At 51.7% G+C, this 27,172-nt stretch overlaps 1 protein-coding gene across 2 annotated transcripts in view; it reads left to right on the top strand.

Moving 5' to 3' along the window:
- The first annotated feature begins 9,609 nt into the window (after nt 1-9,609).
- The window catches only part of EEF1A2 (eukaryotic translation elongation factor 1 alpha 2), a 29,435-nt gene continuing 11,872 nt past the window's right edge, over nt 9,610-27,172 (top strand). The window contains exons 1-4 of one of the 2 annotated variants that reach the window (XM_075901034.2): nt 9,610-9,765; nt 12,108-12,320; nt 17,685-17,864; nt 22,555-22,851. In XM_075901034.2, coding sequence (XP_075757149.1) covers nt 12,177-12,320; nt 17,685-17,864; nt 22,555-22,851 — 621 coding nt within the window. In that variant the 5' untranslated portion in view covers nt 9,610-9,765; nt 12,108-12,176. Of the gene's footprint in view, nt 9,766-10,708; nt 10,846-12,107; nt 12,321-17,684; nt 17,865-22,554; nt 22,852-27,172 lie in introns of those variants that run through there. The other variant, XM_006132491.5, reaches the window with a different exon arrangement.

Below are 27,172 nucleotides of genomic sequence, written 5' to 3'. Positions count from 1 at the left end.
TGCTCACTGAGCACCGACACACACAGAGGCAGAGTCTGAGGCTGGCTCAGAGGGAAGAGTTTCCAGAAGGACTGCTCTGTATGAACGAAACCGCGTTGGGTTGTTGTCACGGGGTGGTGCACTCGTCCCTCTCCCAGAGCCCCTGGGCTTCTTGGGACCACAACCAACTCTATGTCTCCTGCAACACAATTGTAGTTATACACCCATGCCCCTCTCACCAGGGCAGTGTGGCCTAGCAGCTGGAGTCTATAGTAAACGACTCCCTTCACCAGGGCAGTGTAGCCTAGCAGTTAGTCTATAGTCAATGCCCCTCCCCCCCAGGACAATGCAGCCTAGCAGCTGGAATCTCTAGGACAGGGGTCCCCAATGCGGTGCCCACGGGCACCATGGTGCCCACCGGGACATTTATGTGTGCCCGCCTACTGACCAGGGCCAGCCTGAGTCATTCTTGTGCCCTGGGCCCCGGGTGCCCGGTGCATGCGCAGCCCCCACCCCTGAATGCCCAGCAGCCCCAAAAGGTTGGGGACCACTGCTCTAGGAAACACCCCACTCACTAGGGTATTGTGGCCTAATGGTTGGAATCAGTAATAAACAGGTGCTGGCCCCCCGGCTCAGGGATTGAGGAGGTGATAGGGGGACCCAGGCTCTCTCTACTCCACCGGGTCCCAACCCAGGCCCTATTAGCAGTGGCACAGTCCACTGCTCTCTCAGCAGGGAATCCCACCGCAACACGCTGAGAGCCACGGGCTGCAATACCACCCCCTGGCTACTTCCTACCATTCTCCACTGGATTCTCTCCAGAGTCCTTCCTCCAGATCCTGTGTAGCGCAGCTGTCTCGCTGGCTGGTTTCCAGATCCAGTCCCTCTGGTGGTTCACCAGCAGGAACTCTGGCTGGGCCTCCTTCCTCCCGTTTCCTTCAGCAGAGGAGGGGCCTCGCTGGCTGGCTTCCAGATTCTGGTCTCTCCAGCAGTTCACCTGCAGGAGCTCAAGCAGGACCTCCTTCCTCTTCAGCAGCAAGCCCAGAGTGAGCCACCCTCCAGGCTTTTATACTTGGGCTGCAGTCTGAGCATGCCCAGTAGGGCCGCGGGGGAAGGGCTTCTTCGACCATGCGAGCCTGGTTAGGCTCAGGTTTCCCAGCGTGGGGCTGGTCCACCCCGTTACAGGTGTAAACCTGCATGAGGCGTACACTGAGCATGGAATATTGTCTCTGCTAGAAGAATCACATGCTATGCTTTATTCAGGTGTATCCTCTTTCACAGAAAAGTCACCATCCTCGTTTGTGTCATGTGCTCTTTGCTTTGTCAGTGACTGGCCTGCATGGCTCTCGGAAGCACAGAGTGGGGGTGGGAGGGTATTATTGGCTAGCAAGTCACAATCACACCCAATCTATACAGCACAGCAATACCACTGCACGGAGCAGAGACAGCGTGTGCCGAAGTGCACCAGAGTGAAAGCAACCTTCATAAACGACAATATAACTGTCAGGGAAGAAGAGCTGGTATTGGCTAGAGAGTCCAGCTGGCTGAGTTGTTGGAGTTTTTTAAGATCTTGTTTTTACGTCAGACGTTTATTTTTAAATTTCCGGCTCCAGTTTGATCAAAATCACACAGGGTATGTCTACACTGCATTCCTCTTTCAAGAGAGGAATGCAAATGCACACAAACAAAATTGCAAATGAAGCGTGGATTTGAATTTCCAGCGCTTCATTTGCATAATTGCGGCTGGCCGCTTTTTCAAAATACCCTATTTTGAGATAAAAGATGCTGTTTAGATGCAATTATTTCTAGAAAAAATCCTTCTTTCGAACTAACCTTTACTCCTCATGGGTGTGTCTAGACTACAGGGTTTTTGCGAAAAAACTTCCTCTGCGTCTAGACTGTTGCCGTGTTCTTTCGAAAGTAAATCGAAAGAACGCAGCAGTTTTTTCAACCGTGGAAAACCTCGTTTTACAAGGAACAATGCCGGCTTGCTTTTTCGAAAGTATTGGTAGTAGTCTGGAGGCTCTTTTTCGACTTTTCATGCCTTATAAGGATATATATGGGTGGCAGGTGAAGGTGCAGCTGGGGAAGGCAAACCCAAGCCCCGCCCCTTCTCCCTGAGGCCCCACCCCTTCCACCTGAGGCCCCCACCCCTTCAGCAACCTCCTCCCATGGATCCAAGCCCTGCCCAACCCCAGCCTTGCAGCCTGATCCTTCCTGGCCAGCTGGAGGGCCGGGCTTCTGTGTCACAGCCCTCCTGGGCAGCCAAAGATCTGGGCTGCCATGCCACAGCCACAGCCCTGCTTGTTGGCCAGGTAGTGTAGGCAGTTTTGGGAAGGCAATGCCTTCCTTTGCCTATGTTACCTGATGTCCATGAGGCTATGCCCTGGGAAATCAAAAGGTGGGAGTAAAGGAGATCATCCTCATCATAATTATGATAATTATATCTCTCTATAAAACACTATTTCCTGTGGGATGACAGAGTGACGGCATCATGTCACTCTGTGTCCACAGGCTCTGCCCCTCATTTGGGTTCCCTGCCCAGACACTGTTTGGGGATGGCAAAAGCCGTCTGGCAACCTAGCCTGAGCAGATTCTACCTCCCAAGAGACAATGTTGAAATCTTTTTGTTGGACATATTGTTCTTTATTTAAAATGAAGCCTGGCCAGGCCCCAGTTGGGGCCCAGCCCCCATCTGGCTGCAGAAAGGGTTGGTGGCATCCAACCCTCCTGTGTCATGGGTAGGGTAGGAGAAGAGGCCATGATCTGGCAGTGGTGGACAGAGGGGGTTGGTGAGCATAGCAAGCAGGGGGTACAGCCCCCTAGTTTAATTATTATAATGGAGATTGCCTATCTCCTAGAACTGGAAGGGGCCTTGAAAGGTCATTGAGTCCAGTCTCCTGCCTTTACAGCAGGACTACATACCATCCCTGATGAATTTTTGCCCCAAGTGGCCTCTGCAAGGATTGAACTCACAATCCTCAGTTTAGCAATGCTTAAACCACTGAGCTATCCCCAACCCCAAGGCAGCCCCCAGCCCTCATCTGGCCACAGAAAGGGTTGGTGGCATCCTTCACTTCCCATGGGCATCATTAAAGGCATGCAGGTAGTACAGTGATGGGGATGTCATACGGTAGAGAACGAAGAACCACTGTTCTAGGGATTTCTTATAGTCTCTGTACTCAGATGGGAATTACTTCAAACAGTGTTTTTATCTACAACAAGCAGTAAATCCTGGTGTTTTCAATGGTGCCCATTAAAGAATTCTTTCTGGAGTCTGTCGATGTCCTGTTGGGTTTTCCACAATTGCGGCTCAAGATTTCTTCCCTCCCAGTTCTTTTGCTACAGGTCGTCAAGGATCCAGAGAAACCTGCATGAGGCAATGGAATTGGACCCTTCAGTGCAGAGTGTCAATGCCTGTGGTTAATGAGATTGATAGATCTTCTACTCTAGTGGTTTTCAACAGTTTCCATCCTAGCACTGGTTACCTCACATAGGAAAGATACTTGTACCAGTCAGTGCGATGGGAATCCTCAGGCAGAGAATTTTGGTTCTATTCAAAGTTCTGGCAAGGAGATACCTGCAAGGATGTTTGGAACTTCTCTGTCTCCATGAACTTCTAAGGATGGTCCATTATGGTTGCTGCTTCTTGCCTGGAGACCAGGAGGGCAGTAAGATGAGCATGGAGGGGTCTTTAAGATCAGGGTAGGCTCTGGGTTGGTGTTGTGTATTTATTCCTCATACCTGCATCCTTTCCAGTAATTAAACCTGCTCTGTATGGGTGCGTCTACACTGCACCCGTAGCTTGGAATAATCTATGCAATTTGAGCTACGCAAATTGCACCATTTATCTTGAGTTAATTTCAAAATAGCTTATTTCGAAGTTTGGCACTGTCTACACAGCACTTGGTCGAAATAAATCGCTATCCCGAAAAAGCCCTTACTCCTCGTGGAATGAGGTTTAAAGGGACGTCGGAATAGCAAGCCCAAAATAATGGGCTTGCTGTTAAGATGCGGGAAAGCTATTTTGGGATACTATCCCGAAATAGTGTTGCAGTGTAGACATTGCCTATGTGACCAGCTTTGTGTGTCACTAGCCATGCTGAATATTGGGTTTAGGTATATAATGCAATTTCAGTATATTTTCAATCCCCTCACCAATAATATTTTACTGTTAATACCCTCAAAGCCAGTCCTGAATTATAATTTATATAGCGGTGCTATAGAAACAATAGCAAAGATCGTTAAGCACCATGGGTGACTATGCTACTCTTGAGCTGTCATTATGAGTGTGGCACAGCATGCACGGAGTGAAACACACACAGTTTGCTGTGTACCTGGCAGGGAAGCATTCAGCATTCCATGATGAGGTATCAATATACCCCAGATGTAAGAGGGGAAGATGCTGTAGAGAGCAGCTATGCCACAGCTTCTTGTTCTCCCTGCTCCCTGAGTTTTTGGGAGCCCCATTTTGCACCGAGTAGCATCACTAGAGGTACTTCCAAGTCTGGGATCAGTGGGGAGGATAAAGAGGAACAGCGACTGTCTCTACACATAGGCTTGGGGGATGACTCTTGATCCAAACGCTTTTACTCAAAAGCAGAGGGAAACCCATCCCCTTCTGGTGGGAAAACAGGAGTCAGTGATAATCTAGGCAACCGAACCTGTTCAGTCTTTAACACCATCTTTTGGATTAAAAAAGAATTCTACCTGCCGATGCACATTATTAGACAGCTACCACTTTAAATTCTTTTCAGAGGCTGGGCACAACGTGGCTAAACTACGCCCAGATTAGCCAGGTCTGAACATAGTGTATCCTTTTTTGTAGGCTGTACTATTGATAGCTTGAGGGGCTGTCACACTGGATTTCATTGTTAAAATAGGACACATGCTAGGCACTAGATTCTGCCCTCTCTTATGCCCGTGTGGCTCTCAAATCACTAGGGCAGCATGGAGGTAAGTGAGAGCGGAATTTGGTGATACAAACAACACATTAAAATTCAGACAGCACAATGCTATACGAGCAAATCCCCCCAGCGGCTCTGTGCTTGTGTGGGAACGGAATGATTACCTACCACCTGATTTTAACCACAGTTTCTAATAGGCATAGGCCTTTACTCTTCTTCCCTGACTGTTATAGCCGTAAAGCTGAGGAGGGGCAAATGCTAAAATTAGCCAAACCTCGCTCAAGAAAGGAGAGGATAAAAATAAGGGCTGTTATCTGCTCTCCACTCCTGTCTGTCCTCAAGAGTGGTCCTGCATAGAGCAAGGCATTGGGCTCGTTCACCCCTTGTGACCTCAGGGGTGGAACTTTCAGACAGGGAATCTATTAGCAAATTTCAGACTATGTCTCATCGATTCGCTGGTATAAAGGAGTGAAAGAGAGGCTATTTCCCTGCAAAACAGAGGCAGTAAGGCACAGATGGTGAGAACAAGGGCCTCGTGCATAGAACGTACTGCTACTCAGACAAGAAAGGATGCCTGGCGTTCAGTTTATTCTTCCATCTACTGCACATAATGGCAGAAATTCTGATTCCATTTAAGTCAGTAGTTCTGCCATTGACTTAAGTGGGATCAGGATTTCACCTAATGAGCCAAATTCATCACTAAAGGCTATGGGGTTGTGTCCACTTTACTCAAATGTGTCTATATTATTAATCCTTTATGAATAATCTATATCATTTACACTCACTGGGACAAATTCAGACCTGATGACTGGTCTGAACTGGGCCTTCTAAATCTTTCCTGACAGCCATCTTTTCTGGTTGACACGTGAGCCTCACTGCATTATATTTTATATATGAAAAGAAATGGCATCTCATATCTAATTTTGTGATCTATCGTGGTTCTAAAATATTAATAGAATGCAGATTAAAATATAATAGAACCATAATATGACTCCTGTACAATAAATTATTGTAGGATAGGACTACTGTAAGTTACCTGGTACAGATATTCTTTAACCCTTAAATGATACAAGTTAAAAACATAAGGTTGAGCTGGTAAAATGTGGTATATGCACTATTTGTTGTTATTGTAATTGTGCTAGTACATAGGAGGCCCAGGCATGGACAGGATCCTATTGAGCTAGCAGTACAAACACAGAACAAAATGATTTTTCTATACCCTAAAAATCCTGCTTAGTTAGTATTTTGTTTAGGTCACAACTAATTACCTTTTAACCTGTCCTCTAGCTTTACATTAGAAATTGTCTGCATTATTCTTACAATTGCATAGCTCATTCTGTAAATATTCTGGCAACCACATGGTATTTCTCATGCAAGTATCATATCAAGTAACTGCACAAGAAGAGAGTATTTACGAGATATTTCTGCCATCAGAGCCTTAACCACTTCTCATAGACTCATCATATCAAACACAGCTTTTTATGTTTGATAAAGCAATATTCATATCAGCTGAATCAACACAGGTATTTATGCACATTTTGCTTTATTTGTTCATTTGCTGATAAGCCTTGGTGTTTCCTGCTATAATAATGAACGTTGATGACATTGTTAAATGACAGGTGTTGAATCTAATAATTAGACGTTTCACCGGAATGTTTAGGAGGGCTATACAAGGATTTAATTATTCCCAAAGCAGTTTTTGACCCAAATAATCATTAGCCCCATTTTAAGGATGGGCAAACTGAGGCACAGAGAAGTTAAATGACTTGCCCAAGGTCATATAGCTAATCAGTAGCAAAGACTAGGCTAGAGACCAAAAGTCCTAACCCTCAGTCCCCTGCTTTAAACACTAGAAACACTAACATTTGATGAATCCAAAACCTTATCTGTACTGCTTGGCCAAGTTACCTAGGCCTCTCTGCCTCAGTTCCCCATCTGTACAATGGGATAACAGCATTTCCCTCCCTCCCATGGCTGTTGTGAGGATACACACACTAAATATTGCGACTTGCTTTGAGATCTACTGATGAAGAGTTCTATATGAAAAAGCTAGGTATGATTATTATTACTTATAAGCCCTGGTGAAACCCTGTTATGCAAATCTAGGAAGAAATGTTTTCTTTCCCCTTCCAAATAGGCCAAGCAAACCTGAACATGCCTTTCTCATCAGAGCTCTGGTTGCCCCTCTGTGGTAGTAGTTACAATTCTAGCTTTCCCTCCCTCTGAAGAAATCCATTGTAAAAGTTTCCTTATCCTGTAGCTTTTCTCTGCCGGTATCTGCTGTCCCTCTCCAGCACACTTGCTCCCACCACTAACATGGCAGCCTCGAGGCCTACTTCCTGGCCACTGAGGTGAATTTGCAATCTAATCAGGTCGGTCCAGCCTTGGTATCCTCTCCAAAGTGATGGATGGGGTAAAATGAATTTGGAAAGAGACTGAAATGACAGCCTGGTGATTACTGCCAGAATTCAATTTGTAACGGCAATAGCCTCTCCTGGGTGGTGAGTATCAATCACTGCTAATATGTAATGAGGCCTTCAGCTCCCACTTAGGCAGTTCGCTATGTCCCGCAGCGTTGCGGGGAAACGCGGCCTCCTCCAAAAGGGCCCAGGGACATCAGCGCTTCAGCAATCCAGCCAGGAGCTTCGGTGGCGCCAAGCAAAAGCAAACCTCTCTTTCTCCTGTGAACTGAGGTTTCCAAAGGGAGTCACGTTGGGAGCCAGAGAACAGCCCCATGTGTCTACATCCTGACTGGGGCCGGCCACCTCAAGGCTGGTGAGAAGTTCTCTCCTCGGGCCCGCTCTGCCCTCAGCCTCGCTGCTGTCTCTTCCGGCTGGTTTCAGCGATGCCGAGGCTCATCCTCTATCATGTTCTGAGCCCTCCAGCTTGTCCCCGATTGGGACACCCCTGGATCCTGAGCCCAGCCAGATGCCTAGTGCTAATGGCATTTGTCACTCTGCCCCACTTGCTGTCATACCCGGGCCCAGCCTTCCTTCTCCCGGGGTTAGTGGCTGGCTGGCACATGGTGCAAATATTCCTGCGTGGCCTGACTTGGCCAGCCTGCAGCCGGATAGAACTCCGAGCCTCCTCACCGGCCTGCACCCCTCCGCTGCCCCACTGCAAGACACTGCCCTTGGTTTCCCAGCCCTCCTCTGACCCCCCACTCTCCTGTCATCCCCGCTGTGTCCCCCCATGTGTCCCTCTTCATCTCCCCATATCCCCCATCCCATTCCCCCATCTCCTCATCTCCCCTCTCTCTAGCTGCCCCTCCCCAACCCACCTTTTATTTTTCTCTCCTCTCCCCTCCTCTGACCCCCCCCATTACCTGCCATCCCCACTGTGCCCTCCTCCTCCATCTGTCCTCCCTCCCCATCTCCTCTCCCTTCCCATCCCACAACCTTAATTTTTCTCTTCCCCTCCCCTCCCCCTCCTGCTCCAGTCTCCTCTTCCCTTTTCCCCAATCTCTAGCTCCCCCTCCCCACCCTCTATTTTTCTTTTCCTCTAACCCCCTTCTCTTGCTGTACCTGCTGTGCCCCCCATCTCCCCATCTGCCTCTCCTCCCTTCCATCTCCCCCACCTCCTCCAATCCCATTCCCCCATCTCCTCATCTCGCCTCTCTCTAGAGCCCCCTCCCCATCCCACCCTCTATTTTTATCTTCCTCTCCCCTTCTCTAACTCCCCCCAATTACCTGCCATCCCTGCTGTGTCCCCCTCCCTATCTGTCCTCCCTCCCCATCTCTGAACCTTTGTTTTTATCTTCCTCTCCTCTCCACTGACCCTAACCCCCCCATTACCTGCCATTGTGTCCCCCCATCTGCTCCCTCCCCTCTTCTCTTAATCCCCATCCCATTACCCCATCTCCTCTCCCCTCCCCATCTCCCCTCTCTCTAGTTCCCCCTCCCCATCCCACCCTCTATTTTTATCTTCCTCTCCCCTCCTCTGACCCCCATCACCTGCCAACCCTGCTGTGCCCCCTCCCCCATCTGCCCTCCCTCCCCATCCCTCCTCTCCTCTCCCCTCCTCTCCTCTCCCCTCCCCATCTCCCCTCTCTCTAGTCCCCCTCCCCATCCCACCCTCTATTTTATCTTCCTCTCCCCTCCTCTGACCCCCCCATCACCTGCCAACCCTGCTGTGCCCCCTCCCCCATCTGCCCTCCCTCCCCATCCCTCCTCTCCTCTCCTCTCCTCTCCTCTCCTCTCCTCTCCTCTCCTCTCTCTAGTCCCCCTCCCCATCCCACCGTCTATTTTAATCTTCCTCTCCCCTCCTCTGACCCCCCCATCACCTGCTGTGCCCCCTCCCCCATCTGCCCTCCCTCCCCATCCCTCCTCTCCTCTCCTTTCCCCATCTCCCCTCTCTCTAGTCCCCCTCCCCATCCCACCCTCTATTTTATCTTCCTCTCCCCTCCTCTGACCCCCATCACCTGCCAACCCTGCTGTGCCCCCTCCCCCATCTGCCCTCCCTCCCCATCCCTCCTCTCCTCTCCTCTCCCCTCCCCATCTCCCCTCTCTCTAGTCCCCCTCCCCATCCCACCCTCTATTTTATCTTCCTCTCCCCTCCTCTGACCCCCCCATCACCTGCTGCTGTGCCCCCTCCCCCATCTGCCCTCCCTCCCCATCCCTCCTCTCCCCTCCCCTTCTCCAGCTCCCCCACCCCTCTCTATTTTTCTCTTCCTCCGACCCCCCCCATCAGCTGCCGCCCCCCCCCTCCCCGGCGCCCTGCCCCTCCGCCCGGCTCCGCCCCGCTCGGTACCGCATTGCTGTAGCGCAGGGGGGCACTGCATTGCGCCGGCACTGGCAATAGGGGGACCCCCTGCCAGGGAGATAAAGCCGCCGGAGCCGAAGCGGGCAGCCTCTGCTGTCTGAGCCCGGCGCCGACAGCGGTAAGAGCCGGGCAGCGGGCTCCGAGCCCTGCCGGGGCTGGGGGGCTGGGCGGCCCGGGGGGCGCAGGGGGGAGCCGCGGGGGTGCTCCGGGCACTGTCCCTGCGGCCGGCGGGCGTGTCTCCTCCCAGCTCGCTTGGGGGCGGCCCCCCAGGCTGGGGGAGGGGGTTGTGGGGTTCAATGGGGGGCAGCGGCTGGGGGAGGGGGTTGTGGGGTTCAATGGGGGGGGCAGCGGCTGCGGGAGGGGGTTGTGGGGTTCAATGGGTAGGCAGCGGCTGGGGGAGGGGGTTGTGGGGTTCAATGGGGGGGCAGCGGCTGGGGGAGGGGGTTGTGGGGTTCAATGGGGTTCAATGGGGGGCAGCGGCTGGGGGAGGGGGTTGTGGGGTTCAATGGGTAGGCAGCGGCTGGGGGAGGGGGTTGTGGGGTTCAATGGGGGGCAGCGGCTGGGGGAGGGGGTTGTGGGGTTCAATGGGGGGCAGCGGCTGGGGGAGGGGGTTGTGGGGTTCAATGGGGGGCAGCGGCTGGGGGAGGGGGTTGTGGGGTTCAATGGGGGGGCAGCGGCTGGGGGAGGGGTTGTGGGGTTCAATGGGGGGGGGCAGCGGCTGGGGGTGACCTTGTGGGTCCCCCTCCCCAGGCAAGGCGAGGCCAGGCATTCGGGCTTTGCAGCGCGGCCGGGTCTGCGTGCGGGGAGCCGGGTGCGTGGGGAGGCTTAAGAAATGGAGAATTAGACCCTGGCCGCTTTGAGCTAGCCAGGTCCGGGGCAATCCGGGTTTAAAAATAACCCAGAGGGAGGGGGGCCGCGAGGGGAGGTTGGGTCGCCAGCAGGTGTTGTCTGCGGCGCGGGTTTTGGCCGTTCCCTGGATTGCAAATCCCTAGCTTTTTCTGCCCCAAATGCCTGGCCCTCCTCCCCCCCCTTTGCAAATAAAAGCGCTTAGCATCTTTCATCCTGAGGGCTTCTCCTCCTCAGCGGATTGCCGCTGGAGGCGAGGGATGCACACCCAGGAAAGAGCTGCCTGCATTTTGGTTCGCTTATCTACAGGCATTAGCATTAGGGATTCAGTTTCCAAAATGCGATGAGCCAGGTCAGTGAAGGGTGAAGAAAGGAGGGGGGAGGGGAGGGGTTTGCCCCCTGGCAGGTTGCTCCGAGGGGGGTATAACTGAGTGCATGATGGAATCTGTATGATACCAGAAAACTTTTCCCCGGCCTCTTTTGCCTTTAAGGGCAGATATGTGAAACTGGATTTGATTAGGCAACAAACTCCTAGGCTCGTATGCTGCTGGGTTAGTGGTGCAAGGTGCAAAGCCACAGGATCCTGGGAAATGCGGAGGCAGATCACTGGATGTCTTGCTTTTAGACCCTCTTTGCACACCTCTTCCATTGGATCTTGTGGGGAGGAAGAAAAGGAAGAAAACTCGCGGCTGCGTGCCCTGGTGGCACGGCTGAGTGTTCTGCAAGCTTCCAGGGAAAGAGAGGGCTGAGCCTGGGTTATTTTTGTTCATTCCCTTTTGTGGGCACCATATTGCCCACCTGATCATGAGCCCTCTGGGAGGTTTCAGTGGAGCAGCCAGAGTGGAATTGAATATCAACAAGCCTAGGCAAGAATGGACGCCCAGAGCCGAGCACTGCATGAAATGGAGGCAGTGCGTAGTAACCAGTGGGAATTTTTGACACAGAAGCACCCAGAATAAATGAGTAGCAACCCCCCTGGACACAAGGCAGAGGGGGGAGCTGCCAGTCTGGCAGGGTTCAAGGCATAGGCAACTGGTGCTTGCCAGGGAGGGAGGGTGCAGGGAGAGCCACACAGAGGAGCAGGGAGGGCGCACCCCATTTAGCAATCAACATCTAGGCAGGGACATAGGGGAGCAATGCACCTCTGGGGTACCACCCCACATTGTCCATGGTTCAAGGGCTAAGTAGGGTAACTTGTTTGGGGCTCCTATGATATGTCATTTTGAATGGGCAGTCTCTGCGGGGGAGGGGCAGCAGTCAGACCTAGCTGCACAGGCTGAAAAGATGGCGACTTGTATGGGGCTCAGCGGGGTTTACCCAGCATGCAGAATGGGAAAAGGAAGGGGGTTCGCCTCAGCCACTCCAGAAGCATGCAGGCGCTTTCCATCACTGCCACAGACAAGGGAGGTGGACAGACGCACCTGACCCCGTCTGGCTACAGCTAGTGTGCTGGTCTCTGAGCAGAGTGCATCCATTCAGCAGGCAGAAGGTACAAATGTGTCTGAATAGCTAAATGTGGTTTGTCATTGTGGGTGAGGCTGCTGAGGAGGCCTGGTGGCCCTGGGTCTTGTTGCTTGTCAGAGCCTCTTGATGTTCTTGTCTGTCCCTCCCCAGCCTCCACGGAAAACAGCTTTGCTTCCACGCCTCTGCTAGCCTCGGCCCTTTCCAGCATCGCCCGCGAGGATGGGGAAGGAGAAGACACATATCAACATCGTCGTCATTGGACATGTGGACTCTGGGAAATCCACCACCACGGGGCACCTCATCTACAAATGTGGGGGCATCGACAAAAGGACCATTGAGAAATTTGAGAAGGAAGCTGCTGAGGTGAGGCCTATGACCCTTCCCCTGTCTCCTCCTCAACGAATGAGTGATGGACAAGCCCTGTAGATTATCCAATCCGTTCCCTGCCAGTGCAGGATTGTTCCCTACAGTATATTCCTTCCCTTCTCCCTGTGCCCTTCCTCTACCTTCCCTCTACTCCTCGGCCCACCCATTGTTCCTATTCGCTCTGTATCGCTTTGCTTCTGGGCCTTTCCAACTTCTCTGGCCTTGGGAAGAGAGGACATTTTGGCATTGGCACGTTTTCCTTTGGGTTTTGCAGCGGACTGTGGCATTCATTGCCACATTCTATATATTGGCCATTGTACAGAGCTAACAAGTTCTAACTGTAAAGAATAAAGATTCTGGAAGGGAGATAAATGTTCATGCTGTAAGGCAGGGGTGGGGAACCTTTTTTGGGTTGGGGGTTGCTGAGTCACAGTAAAATCAGACAGGGGCTGCACACAAGTGAGAAGGAAAAAGGAAAAAAAAACCAAACTGAACCCCCAGCTGAGGAGAAAGACACTCCCCATGCTCCCCTTGCACATCAGAACCTAGGGGGCCCAGGCTAGTAGATTTTGTGTGCTCCAGCCCCGTGGTAGGGCAACGGGGGATGAGGGGAGAAGGGACGGGAGTGCCAGCACAGGCTCTCCAATGTTGGAGGGGCCAGGTAAGCCGAGGACTGCATATGGCCCCTGGGACTGAGGTTCCCCACCCCTGCCAACATCTAAATATTGGGAGCTAGAAGGAAGTTTTCTCTAGGAATACATTTTTCCATTACTGCCTTCTGCTGTATTTCTTGAATGGCATTCTGAATCAGCTGTCATTGGCCATTGTTGGAGATAAGATACTGGGCTAGATGGTCTGACCCAATCTTGTAAAATCCATTTACATTCCTGGGTTTAGGATCTCGTGTATAGCTTTGGCAGTAGCTGTCAAGGTAGAAAATCTGGTTTGAAATATGTGCCTTCATTTAATTGTATTATTTCTTTTTTTTATAAAGACCATAATAATAGCAGTATAATGATAAATACATTTATTTGGCTTTCATCATACTACATACAAAGACAAAATATATAACAAGGGCAAATGCATCGAGTAAAAGGGAAGAAATACCATTGCAGAATGACCTTTTTAAGTTAAAAGAACTTGAAACATGGCAATAGGAAATTCTTGTGAAATGAACCATATTGGGAACCTTAATGCATTGCTGTAAAATGTCTGTGGCCTTCAGAAATTTGTTTTTCATGCCTAGATACTTTAATTTTTCTTAATTCAACATGTGTAATACAAAAAATGCCAGCACTTTTAGAGCTGCCAGTCTTGAACAGACATTTTGCTAACAGTCTCTTAACCCTTTTCATTTATGGAACAACACCCAGGATCAACCACCTTTTTCTCTACTTTGTCATCAGTTCTCTTTGCAGCTTTCTCAGTAAGCTGCACCCTGTATCTTAATTCGGTTGGAAAACGGACTGTGCTATTTGCATAGATATTTTTGTCCTGTACTGATGAGGGAGACTCGGTATAATTAGGTTGTTCTAGATGTGACTGCAGCCACTTTCATGGAACGGACACTTTCACTGACTTGCCAGAATATGCAGGGGCTAGAAGCTGCTATTAATAGCCTATTGACTGAGCTTTCAGACTCCATTTTCTGATGCAGGGTTGTGGAGGGTTTTTCTTTCACTAAGTTGCATTAGGAGGAAATGGAGGCCTGCATGAATAAAAAAACAAAACAACAACCAGCATTGCTCTCATTCCCCCTCTCCCTCATGGCTGATACATTTTTTTTAAGGACAAAAGATAAAAGGAGAGCATACAGAGGTTGTAGCTTAGAAGGTTTCTTTATTTATTTTTTATTTTTGATCTCAGAACATAACTGTCCTTGATGCTTAGCTTAATCGAGAAATATCAGGCAGTTTCTGGTACTTAACAGTGGAGTCATTGTGAAAAGCTAGATAATACAGGTTTTTTTCTACACCAGCTCTGGGTAATTGAAGATACACAGTGAAAGGGACCTAGGGAGTAGGCGGGGGGGGGGGGGGGGCAGAGATGTGTTTGTTAAATAAAGGCTGACATTTGCCTTGAAGCTATGCATGACATTGCAAGTTTTAGTGTGACCCAGCTCTAATTTGGAAAGACCAGCCCCCTCTCCCCATCTTTTCTTTTGGAGAGGGGGATAAGCAAATAACCCTCTCTGATAATTCTCAACTGTCTCTTTTTCTGAATGAGGGGGGATGTTGTGAGGTCTCAAATAAGAAGGCACAGTTGCATGGTCTATAGAGCTGAGGAGCAGCACCAATGTTCCCTCTAATCTTTTCCATACCTATACAGAATAAATTTTGTCATGTGCACTGAGGCATGTGCAAATGTGCACCACCAGGATAAACACATACCTAGCTGTGGATGCTCTGCTAATCAGCTGGTGGCATGGATATCTCTCCTGAGCAGCAGCACAAGTGCACAGTTTAGAGGGAACACTGGTCAAAACCATCCCAAATATGTTTAGATTCATATCCCCAGATGCTCTTCTGAGAAGGGATAGTTTGTCAAGCAGCATGGTACACAAGCAGGGTAGTGGTCTGTGAGCGTGGAGACCTGAGGTATCTTCTCAGCTCCTCCTGTGATTTTCCTCTCTCTCTACCTCAGTTTGTTCATCTGTGAAGTGGGGCTGTTGATACTCGCCATCTCTTGAAAAGCACGTTGAGGTCAATGTGTGAAAAGTGCTTTATAAAAGTGATGGATTATTATCCACTAGCTTAAATAATTTATCTACTACATTTATCTGACGTAGCCACCCTATTTCGCACAATAATTATTTGCATGAAGAATAACCCCATCCTTTTCCATTTGTAATAATGAGCTAGACAAATTAGTGTGCAAACTTGGAAAGATCCTGATTATAATCTGAATTTGTTAGAACCTTCAGGAGTGCATGGAAATTCAGAGGAGGCAGGCTTTTTGTTTGCACGATGTGGCTGTTTATTTCCTTGTAGCAAGCAGTAGGTTTATTCAACCATTATAGGACTATACCCATCACCCTCAGTGCCTGACTGCAAAGTCATCCCCAACAGAAATCTATGTACGCGGTGTGCCCTCCATCAGTACTTTGTGCTGCACAAATCGTGCACAGGGGAATCACGTCACCACCTCCGGGAGGGAACATGGCAACTATCTAATGAAGGCATTGATCCGGTGTCTGCTGAAGTTCATGGAGATTTTTCCATTGACTCTGATGGCAGTGGACCAAACAGAGCACAGTAGCAGAACATAACACAGTTAACTTAGAGAGGATAAACTGTTATACAGCAATATTAACTTTCATACCAAATCTTAGGGTTGGAAGAGACCTCTGGAGGTCATCGAGTCCAGCCCCCTGCCCAAAGTAGGGATGTTAAATATCGGTTAATTGAATAGTCGAGTAACCTCATACATTCTTATTGGTTAGTCGACTATTCTATAGTCCCTGGCGTGGGGCTGTGGCAGCAGACTCTGTCTAGGGCGGGTCTGAGCTCCTGGGCCTGGTATGAGCCAGAACTGAGCCAGGCTGCCTGCCTGCCTGACTCTTAATACACTTCAAATGCAGAGCTGCAGGAGGGAGAGGTCCCATACTCATCACAAGCCAGGACTGTGCGGGGCAGCCGGCCAGCCTGCTAAAATATTTCCTGGCGAGAGGTGGGAGGGAAATGCGTGTAGTCTATAACATTAACCAATAAGCTTTTGCTAATCAGTTAATCGGTTAATTGACTATACTCTTACATCCCTAGCCTAACGCAGGACCTACCCCGACTCAATCATCCCAGCCAGGGCCTTGTCAAGCTGGGACTTAAAAACCTCTAGGGATGGAGATTCCACCCCCACCCCAGGGAACACATCCCAGTGCTTCCCCACCCTCCTAGTGAAATAGTTTTTCCTAATATTCAACCTAGACCTCCCCCCCTGCAACTTGAGACCATTGCTCCTTGTTCTGCCATCCGTCACTACTGAGAACAGCCTTTCTCCATCCTCGTATGTGAGGATATGAGCCAGCAACAAACAGCCTGTCATTAGAAAGAAACTTCCACTATGGGCAGAGCATTCATAATTACCCCGAAGTTTGTTGCAGTTTCCTTTGAGGTATTTAAAATATCTCGTACTGATGACTACTCTAGACAGGATCTTGGACTAGATGAATTTGCTATGGCATTTGCTATGTTCTTGAGAACTACACAGGAGGTGGAGGAGCAGGCCATGGCAAATGCCTCGTTCTCTAGATAAGCTCTGTTTTTCTGATTTTTAAAGACCAGAATATCCATGGGCATTAACCTTGTTAGTTTTGCAAGACACACCGGAAACACTGTCCGGCAACAGTTAAGTAACTACAGTGCATCTGAGCCTATTGCAGGATAGCCGTCCACCCCGTTCAACTTCATTTTCATTGATAGAGGGCTCACGCTTTGGAGGGGATGCACTCAATTCCAATCCAGGAGGGGAAAGACCATTTTCCCCCTAATGGAGAAAAAGCTCCAATCATGATTTAGCCTTAGAAAAGGCTGGAAGGAATAGATGGGGAAGATGGATCCAGGACATGGCAAAACCTAATGTTGTGGCTTCCCCAGCTATATAAATACGTAGATTGAGACCTACGGGGAAGACCCAAGTTGTAAACTGTAATGCTAAACTGAGAAAGCATTGCAACAAAAACAGGAGTATACTCTGGCTAAAAAAAAATCACACCATGATTTTCCCTCTGAGCAAGGCCTGTCACCCCATGATGGTATTGACGTTGATTAGCTCCACACAGCACAGTTTTATGCATGAGATCCCCATGGCTATGATGTCGTCCATTAGTCAGCAAGACTATAGCATAGCTTTGCCTGTGAATTCATCCACTGCTTAGCAACCTCACCTTGCTCTTTTACCCGCCCGCCCACAATATCACATCATCATCTCATTGCTTTCATCCATGAAGCATTGCCCCGTGGCGGTGTTCATTTCACCCGCTGCCCGGCTACGCTGCCTCCTGGACATCCAGATTGAGAAGCAGTGTTTTCCGCGGGCTAGCATTGTTGCATCGTTTCACATAATAGCCAGCAATGTTGGCTCAGGGATTTTTCCAGTATGGCTTGCACTGTAATTTTTTACCATCATTTCCTGTCTGTCCGAAAAAGAATCATCCCTCTTTCACTACAGATGGAGGACCTGGCCCTGCTGCCATTGAATTGTAGGATTTCGTCTTTAAGGTTTGCAGCTTTGCTTCCCAGTTCGGTCGGTCTCTGAGCTCACGAAGGGTGGTTAGCAGGATGCCTCATCACCAGCTGACCATGTTTCTGGGCTCAGGTTTTCATCCGGTGTTCTCTTCTCTCTCTTTCTTTAATCACCTGCTAGATGGGGAAAGGCTCCTTTAAATACGCCTGGGTACTGGACAAGCTAAAGGCGGAGCGCGAGCGCGGTATCACCATTGACATCTCCCTGTGGAAGTTTGAGACCACCAAATACTACATCACCATCATCGACGCACCGGGCCACCGGGACTTCATCAAGAACATGATCACGGGGACTTCACAGGTGAGAGCAGCGAGAGGAGGAGCAGAAGGATGGGAGCACTTAAGAGTGAAAACGTGCTGTGCTGGGGGGTGGAGAAGGGCTGGGGCAGCTGGGCGACACCCTGGGGTGCTGGGTGGATGGGTGGGTGCCTATGCATGCTTTTCAAAACTCTGACTGGGCGGGTTCTGCCTACTGGACTTCACTTCAGAATCCAGCAGATCCAGATTGAAACAAATGGGAAGCTCTTTCATCTGCACATCACGTGGCACCCTTTTTCTGTTAAATCCAGAAAGGCCACACCCACAGCCTCCTCCTGGATTTGGCCTGTTGCCGTGACAGCAAAGGCTGTGCAACCCCAGCTGTGCCTTAATGTTTCCTAGTGTGGAAGGCCAGAAGGGCCAGCAGATCTGACCTTCTGCAGATGACAGGCTGTGAGATTTCACCCAGCCACCCCCATATGGAGCTGAGGAACTTCCTTCACTTGGTGGCAGTGCAGAGTGCTGTAGAAACACCCACTGTGCATGGGGCCTGTCTGTGTCTGGCAGGGCCCGCTCATTCACTTCAGAGCCCCTCCGCCCTTTGATTTCCTTCCCATTGGAGCTACCCGTCCCTGCTTGGCCAACGGCAGCCAGAGGGTGGGAAACGGGAAGAGGAGGGGGAGTCTCGTGGAAATAATTAAGGCCCGTAAAGTGCTTTAAAATTCTTGGGTGAAGGTGCTAACAAAATGCAACATGTTATTAATGAACTTCCCCTCGCCACGCTGCCGAGCGGTGTGTAATGTCATTGGACTCGTTTCAGGGGTGGGTAACGTGGAGCAACCAAGCAGCTTGCCTGGCCTCCCACGGCAGGGTCAGCAACAGCTCCCATGGCAGGCCCCAGGAGTCCTGACTCCCCATTCCCGGCCCATGGCAATGGGGGCACAGTGTGGGCCCGGCCGCTCTCCCCTGTGGGTTCTAGCACCGTGCTGGGAAGCTCTGCTGGTTGTCCGTGGGCCTCAGTTCCTTTGGCCAGTGCAAGGAGAGAAGGTCTAAATCCCGGTTCCCTCAGTTAGAAGCAATAGGGTTCACGGATAGCTGTGTGGGCAGGTGGGATGACGTTTTGGACTCCCAGGCACTGGAGTGTGGCCTTTCCCTTGAGCTGTCTGGCCTCAGCCCATTCCTAAACAAGAAGGCGCTTTCCATCCCATCGGCTCAGACTGACTGGCCATGGAAAGGTTTTGGGGCTTTCCTCCTTCCCTTCACAAGGCCACTTTTGTTTCCCTCCTTTGCACGTCAGGGTACCTCAGCTACCGAGTCGGGCCTGACCATTTGGCTGAGAACTGGAGGCCTCCTTTGAAACTTCCAGTATCTGCTGTTAAGCAAGCCTGGCCAGGAGGGGGGCGGGTGGATTCTGGCGATCGGTGCAGTCTGGCCGTCATCTGCCAAGAGGCTGTTGGCTGTAGGGATGTTAAATCCCATTTGAATAGTCAACCAGGTAAACCTTATGTTTAACCAGTTAACGGGGCTGCTTCAGCCCCCACTGATTAACTGTCACCAGTAAGCGTCACCTAATCAGGGTGATGTTCACCGATTCACCATTCACATCCCTGGGTGGTAGTTTTCCCTTTATCCTACCACCAGCTGCTGCCTGTGCAGAGGTACAAAAGCAAGGTGTTCCCTGTAAGACGAGCACTTGGGCGGCCACCCCAGGAGAGATTAAAATGCTGCCCAGATGATTAGCAAAGTGCCCAGAGCTGGCAGCAGATGCTGCTGCTGGTGGTGCACATCTGCACATGCCTTGGTGCACATAAGACAATTTATTCCGCACATGGCTGGAAAATATTCGAAGGAATCTTGGTAACTTTGAACTGGGGTCTTGCTATTCATTAGCACGGTGTGCTAGCCTCAGAAATGCCAATCAGACCCTGCCTTACCCCTGCCAAACACCGTAATGCAGAAATCCTGGACTCCCATTGGCCTGTCGTGGTTATGCCCACTGGTGAGGTAGACAGGAGGCATTGCACCATGGTTCAGGGGACCTGCTGAATCCAAACAAGGTACAGTGCGTTTTTAGGACCCTGCTGATATGCTGCGTGAGCCGTAGAAGCGCAGACAGCCCAAGCTGTTTGGAAACAGCAGCGGAAAGCGAGGGTTTGGGAGGTGTTAGGGAAGAGACTGTACAGCAGTGCTCAGACTAGCCTGAGAAGGGTGAATATTCCACATATCTGGCTGCCCAAAGCAAGCCGGGCACGCTGAGCAAACTGGGCTTGGAAATCAGAGCCCTGGCGCACCCTGCCCTGCTGTCCCCCTCCACGGGCCTGGTTCGGAGCGGTGCTGAGCACCTGCAAACTCCTGCTCTGTTTAGCAGCTTCCCGGTGGGGAGGCTTCAGAAACTGTGACTAAATATAGCGATCACTGGGTCTCCTCGCTTTGCTGCATGCCATGAAATGCCTGGCGAGATGAGTCTCCCTGGCTGAGCCTTATCTGTGGCTCTTTGGTCTCGCATCGTGACCCTCTGGAGTTACGAAGGCGAATTCTTCCTCCATTGCTAGCACGTTAAACTGATCCCTGCCCCCCCTTCCATTCTGCAGCTCCGCGTACAGAACATCTTGGGGTCCCATGTCGATAACTGGGATCATCCCATTCGTTTCACAGGGAGTTGGATATGCCCTAGAAGACATGTAGTGATGAGGCCACATCTATTGTGTCCTGTTTTGCCTCCTCCTCCCTCCACTACTGAAAGGATGTGGACAAATGGGAGAGAGTCCAGCAGAGGGCAATGAAAATTATTACAGGGCTGGAGCACATGACCTATGAGGAGAGGCTGATGGATTTGGGCTTCTTTAGCCTGCAGAAAAGAAGAGTGAGGGGGGATTTGGGAGCAGCCTTCAGCTACCTGAAGGGGGGTTCCAAAGAGGATGGAGAGAGGCTGTTCTCAGTGGTGACCGAGGGCAGAACAAGGAGCAATGGGCTCAAGTTGTTGTGGGGAAGGTCTAGGTTGGATATTAGGAAAAACTATTTCCCGAGGATGGTGGGGAAGCACCGGGATGGGTTCCCTAGGGAGAGGGTGGAATCTTCATCTTAGAGGATATTAAGGCAAGACTTGACTAAGCCCTGGCTGGAATGCTTTAGTTGGAGTTGGACTAGATGACCTTCTGAGGTCTCTTCCAACCCCAATTGTCTATGATTCTATGATAACCCATCGTCTGTGGAATTCATCACATGCTCGCAGGCAGCCTCCCCTGCCGCCCCTGTCAGTCGCTGAGGAGGGAGCATGGCCCTGGGGAAAGAGGGGCTGGATAATGGCAGGCTGGATTTGTGCACGTGGGGTTTGATCCAAAGTGCACTGAGACAAGTTGGAAGATGTCCATTGACTTGAAGGGTTTAAATCAGGGCCATGCTGTGCACTTCTGCATGGCTGAGCTGAGACCCTGGCTGAAATCGCAGGCGAACTTGAGTCGGACGGATTCATCCCGGTTCCCAGCCCATGCCAGAAAACCACACACAGCTGGCATTCGGGAGTAGCACACTTAGCGCATCACCGGAGTTACAGGGGTTGGCGTTTCCATAGCACCTGCTTAGACAATGCCTGTCTCCAGGGAGTGTTTGTTTGGGGCCTGTTAAAATCAGTGGCAGTATCCCCACTGGTGTAATTAGCAGCAATATTTAATCCTTGGGGGGGGCGAAGTGTTGGACAGGAGCAGGCTCACCCTCTTCCAGCGTGTGTTGGGCAGTCGCCCCGCACGTCACAAGAGAAGGAAAGGTTCGGTAGAGTCTGAGAACCCGCTTAGGTGCCTGGTTGGCCCCCAGTCACTCGCAGGTGAGCACTGCTCATGCGTTAATACACTTGCCCTCACAACACTCTTGTGTTCTTCTAATGTGGCTTGCAAAAGGTCTTCTAGGACGAAGACCTAGAAGTCTCAGGTGCCAAGCTCTGGCCTTAACCGCAAGAGCATCTTCTCCACCTAGGACGATGGTCGTAGAATCCTAGAACACTAGAACTGGAAGGGACCTCAAGTCCAGCCCCCTGCCCTCACGGCTGGAGGGCAGTAAATAAAGTCTTAGGGCAGAGCTGGCTTGGCAGGATGGGAAAGAGGAGGCTTGCTTTCAAGAGGAGAAGGGTGGGTTCCTTGTCGTGCTGGCTAGTGGGCGAGAGAGGGAACTTGCATGGAGAGGTCAGTATGAACAGGGCTGGCCCGAGCCCTTTTGGCGCCCTGGGTCTGGGTGTGCGGCGCTGGTCCCAGGCGCAAGGCGCATGCGCAGGCCCACCCATGGGGTGCAGGCCCGCTCCCCCCCCCCAGGGTTTGCAGGCCAGCCCCTGGGGTGCACAGCGCATGCGTGCGCCAGCCACAGCCACTGGCGTGCAGCCCGGGGCCTGCCCCCGGAGCACACTGCGCATGCGTTATCCAGCGTGGCCCGGCCAGCGCTGCTAGCGCACGCGCCAGGCCATGCATAGCCCCGCAGCCGTAGGGGCAAGGGCGCTTCTGTCTGGCGCTGCGGGAGCCGGGCGTGCGGCTCCTGATGGCAGCTGTAAGGGTCGCCGCGCGCGCCCCTTACAGCTGCCATCAGGCACCCCCCATGGGTAGGCACCCTGGGCAGCTGCCCCGCTCGCCCGTGCCTCCATCCAGCCCTGAGTATGAACCATTTCTCTGAAGGGGAACCCAAGCAACAGAGGACAGGTCTGCTAGGGTCTGACAGCAACGCCTAACCTGCTTTGTCTTTCTTGTTCCCAGGCGGACTGTGCGGTGCTGATTGTTGCCGCGGGCGTCGGTGAGTTTGAAGCGGGCATCTCCAAGAACGGGCAGACCCGTGAACACGCCCTTCTGGCCTACACGCTGGGCGTCAAGCAGCTCATCGTCGGCATCAACAAGATGGACTCCACGGAGCCGCCCTACAGCGAGAAGCGTTACGACGAGATCGTCAAGGAGGTCAGCGCCTACATCAAGAAGATCGGCTACAACCCTGCCACGGTCCCCTTCGTGCCCATCTCTGGGTGGCACGGGGACAACATGCTGGAGCCATCTCCCAACGTAAGTGCGTGCGGGTTCGGTGCTAGGCTGGCCTCCTCAAAGCTGCGCCAGTCCAGGCAAAGGTTGACTTCTGTGCTGTGTAAAAGGAAGGCGAATTGCACCCCCAAGCCATGTTGCCAAAGCAGATCTTCGTCCTAAGCTTTAATCCAGCTGACCAAATGTAAATGGGTCCAGTGTTCCAGGGCGCAGGTGATCGTCCTACACTGGACGGATACCACGGCAGATTAAGTGTAAACGTCTGCAGGTGCTGATTTGATTGACATCTCTTCGGGGATTTAATTTGAAGGCCTTTGGTTCCTAGCAACCAGATCCATCCACAGCCCTCGTCAAACCCAGGGGGAGCAGAAGAGGTTTTTGTGCATTGTTTCTTCAGTGCAGTAACACAAATGAGGTCCTGCCCTTGGAATGGCTGCCTTTATTCAGTCTCGTTTCTGCCTATCCGGCATTGGGAAATTCTCCCAGAAGCATCTATGGCAATACAACGGCCCCAGAGAGACATACGGACAGAGTGGCTGTCTGTCTGTCTGAGTCTCTGTGGCAACCCAGGACTCCAAGACGGGGTGGGCAAAAGGGCCTCCACGGGCTGGATCTGGCCCACCAAGTGGGTTGATCAGTCTCACGGAGGCCCTGCCGCTCCCCTGCCCCCAGGGCAATCAGAAGTCTCCTCCCGCCCTGCAAAGGGGCTCGGTCCTTAGAATCAGCTGCCAGCTGCTGCTCAGCTGATGGATGACTCTACGCATGGTGCTCCCTTGCAGGGTGGGGGCAGACTTCCTGTGCTCCCCCTGCCCCCAGAGCTTGACTGACCTGGGGGCAGGGTAGGGGAACGTGCAAAGTCTCCTCCTCCCCTGGGGGGGGGGAGGGCTGGGGCAAAGACTTCATGCGCTCCCCCACCCCCAGACCAATCAGGGTCTGTGAGCAAGGAGGTGCGGAAATATCCTGGCCCCGCCCCTTCCGCATGAGATCCCACCCCTTCCAGGGTGGCCTGGGGCCACTTCAAACATTTCTGAAGTGGCCCCTGGTCAAAAACGATTGCCCACCCCTGCTCTAAGAAGTGAGCTATGGCAGCTGTGATCCTTTGGCTCATGCATGGTGGCTCCTATAAAGTGGAGCCCATTCTGTTTTTAAATGACCCAAGCAGTGGGGCTTCCCCCCGCCCCTGTGGGGACCATTCATGGACCAACCGAGGAAGAATTTCCTGAGGTTAAGTCTAAAGGGCCCTTTCTGTCTGAATTGGTTCCCGTTCCTCCTAATTATGTGCCACATACTTATTCGAGAGCCACTCTCCTTTCTCAGCATGTGCATGCTGGGCATATGTACTGCTGAATTGCTCCCCTGTTCCCACCTCACCCCTCACTTCCCCAAACTCTGTATATTTAGCTCATTCGCTCACTCTCCCTACATCAGCCTCCCCATCTTACTGGTCTGCACTCGCTGACTTCCTTTGTCCATACCTTTCTGATGAGGCGGTACCCAGCATGGAACGAGCTATTTCAGGGCCAGTCGGTCATACCAGGACGAGCTCCTCCCCCTATAAGGCATAGCCATGAGCTGGTTCTGTGAGGGCTGTTTCATCAGACATGCCCCGGCACATCTTGGGGACACATTTTTTTGCATGGCAAAATCTCCAGGTGAAAATTAAATTGAGCCCATTGAAGAAAATTGTTGATGCCGCAACCCAACATCATTTGACTAGAGTGTGAGCTCCGGGGTGCGTAGGAGGGGGCTCTGTTCAGCCAGAGATGGGAGGAGAGAAGTTGCCGCTCCCGATGGAGGCAGGGATAGGGAGAAACATCTAAGCTTTGTCTTGCAGCAGCTGATCCCCCACGGGTGTGACAATAAGGCTTCCCAAAGGCCTCTGGCAGTTGTCAGCCTGTCACCTGTTCTGGTGATACTCTTATGGGGAGCTTTTTTGGTGGGAAAAAAAACTAGCCACATCCCAAAAGGAAGACAGGTCCAGTGCTTGGACTGCTGGCCTGGCACCTGTAAGATCCAAGCTCAGTTCCTGGGCTGGCACCGACTCCCTGGGTGACCTTGGGCATGTCACTTAACCCCTCTGTTGCCCATCTGGATAATCACACTGCTCTTCCAAATGGGGCTGTTGTGAGTAAAAAGACGGGGAGGTGCTCAGAGACATTATCCTGAGTTGCTCCGTTAAAAGCGGGCTCTGCTGTAATTACATCTGTCACAATGAAACGTTATTCAAATGTCACTGAACCCCCATGGGGCAGCAAGGCCTAAGTGTAACCCAGAAGAGAATATTTTGTTCCAGATGCCCTTCCTCTGCCCTGCGTCTAATGCAGCTGGGGGCAGATGGTCAATCTCGGTCACAGCAAGGAAAGTACCAGGAGTTTCTGACTAGACCCAAGTTAGACAGGCTTCCAAATGTCACCAGAAGCTGGCTTAGGAAGATGACACCAAGGGCCCCTCCTATTAATAAGTCGGGCAGTGAAGGGGCAGCGTGGGGACATGGTACGCAAACATTTTTTTTTATCTTCCTTGAGTGAGCCGGGCCCATTCATCCAAATAGCCCTCGGAGAATTCTGGAAATGCTTCTCCGTGGTTGTGCCAAGCGAATGTGCAGAAATAGCTTTCCCGTGCCAAAGAAAGGCAGCTGTCTCTGGGGTTGGACGCTGGCAGCTGTTGAAACAGCATGTAAGAATGCTCCAGTCAATTGAAGCTGCAGCGGGAGCGTGGGTGGGTAGAATGCGAATCCCGCTACCCTTGTGAACCCCCCATGAGATCCTTAGCAGGGGCTCAACCGGGCTCAGTGATGAGCTGTTCCAGCACTCGGGTCCCAATCTAGCCAAGCGCTGAAGCCCGCACATAATTTTAAGCATATGAATCATGCCATCGACTTCAGCCTTGCTTGCTGGCTTTTGCTGGAGTGCAGCCAGTGACCACGGCAGGATCAAGCTCTGCGAGTGACCAGAAATGTTCGTGACTAAAAGATGAGACTAGCACCCCAACCATTCCTCCTAGGAGGGTTATAGTGAGAAGTAGCTTCTAGGTCCGTCCGTCCCCATTTTCAGTAAAGTCTTTAATTTTTCCCCACCCCCATTTTCTGGCTAGATTCCATTAATGCACGGGGCTGTCACATGACTGGTTTGGCTCTCAAGTCACATGCTTGGCGTGTGCCACCCTTTGTGGGATTAGAACATGAAACGGCTAGAACACAGGGCTGTTTCAGTCTCCTCCTTGCTTTGTAATGGCCTCATTCAAATGGAAAGGACAGTGCTCGACTGCCGACGCCACAGGAGAGCTGTGTGGCCCAGCTGTTTGGGACCAGTCCCCGGTTTCTACTTTGGAAGCCGTGAAGCTATCAAAAGTAACACACCTGGGCTGGCGGCAGAAGTCTCACAGCCGCCTTGCCAACCCTCTTCCACTCATTGAACTGCTCCTGCTGTCGGACAGACGCGTCTGGGAGGGGACAGTGGATTGCTTGATTTAGCATGTGCCCGGCCGTTTCTGGGTTAGATATAAGGCATTCCACTGACCCACCTGTTCCTAGGCCTACACCATGGTGGCAGATCTGCAACTTGTTGAAGTTAGTAGTCAGGGTGTCAGTGGTTAACTCCACCCAGGAGCCGGGCCGGCTGCTGGCCACTTCAGGGGCACAGCGCAGTCTGCGGTGCCAGGACAGGCAGGAAGCTGCCTTAGCGCCCCCACTGGTCACCTGATCCCTCTGTAGCCACGAGACCCAGTGCCCGACATCCCACCTCCCAGTAGTGACAGCAGGGGGCGCTGCAGCTTCTCAGCCTGCTGAGAATCAACTCTGAATTGTGCTGAGACTCAGCCGCAGAATCTCCCTGTGACTCAAGCCAGATGCTGTTCTCTGCTCTTGCTGCTTCCTCCCTCTGCATGTCTCAGGAATCTCTGCCACTCAGGATGAACATTAAGGGCCGGGCTGGGAGCCCCCGAAAGTGGCATTCTGGGGGGTCTGGCTGTCTCAGAACCTGCATTTTTAAGGGCCCGTGAACTTGGCTTTCCCATTCCCCTCACAGATTCGTGGCACCAAGAAGCCATTCCTAGTTCAGGGCCCCCATGGCTGGCAATCCCGTGTCGGGCTCACCACTTGTATGACTGCCCCATTAACAGTAGTTTCCTTGATACAGCCCTGCAGGCTGTGTTTAGTTTGTAATGAAAAAGGCACCAGGTCAGCCAGCATCTCCCCTCTCACCCGCCCACCCCAGGGGCCTCTCCATTAGAAATGCCAGCCAAAGAGTTCTCCAGAAGGATCCACTATAGGATCTGGGGTGTCTTCCCTGAATTTCCAGGTAGCTCTTGGGAAAAACCTGCAGTCACAGCGAGTCCTGTGCCTCGA

The sequence above is a fragment of the Pelodiscus sinensis genome, chromosome 17 (genome assembly GCF_052426305.1).
Source record: "Pelodiscus sinensis isolate ZL-2025 chromosome 17, ASM5242630v1, whole genome shotgun sequence".
In the NCBI taxonomy this organism is placed as follows: domain Eukaryota; kingdom Metazoa; phylum Chordata; order Testudines; family Trionychidae; genus Pelodiscus; species Pelodiscus sinensis.
Note: the sequence above shows the minus strand (reverse complement) of the source record. Positions and strands in the feature narration are given on the sequence as shown.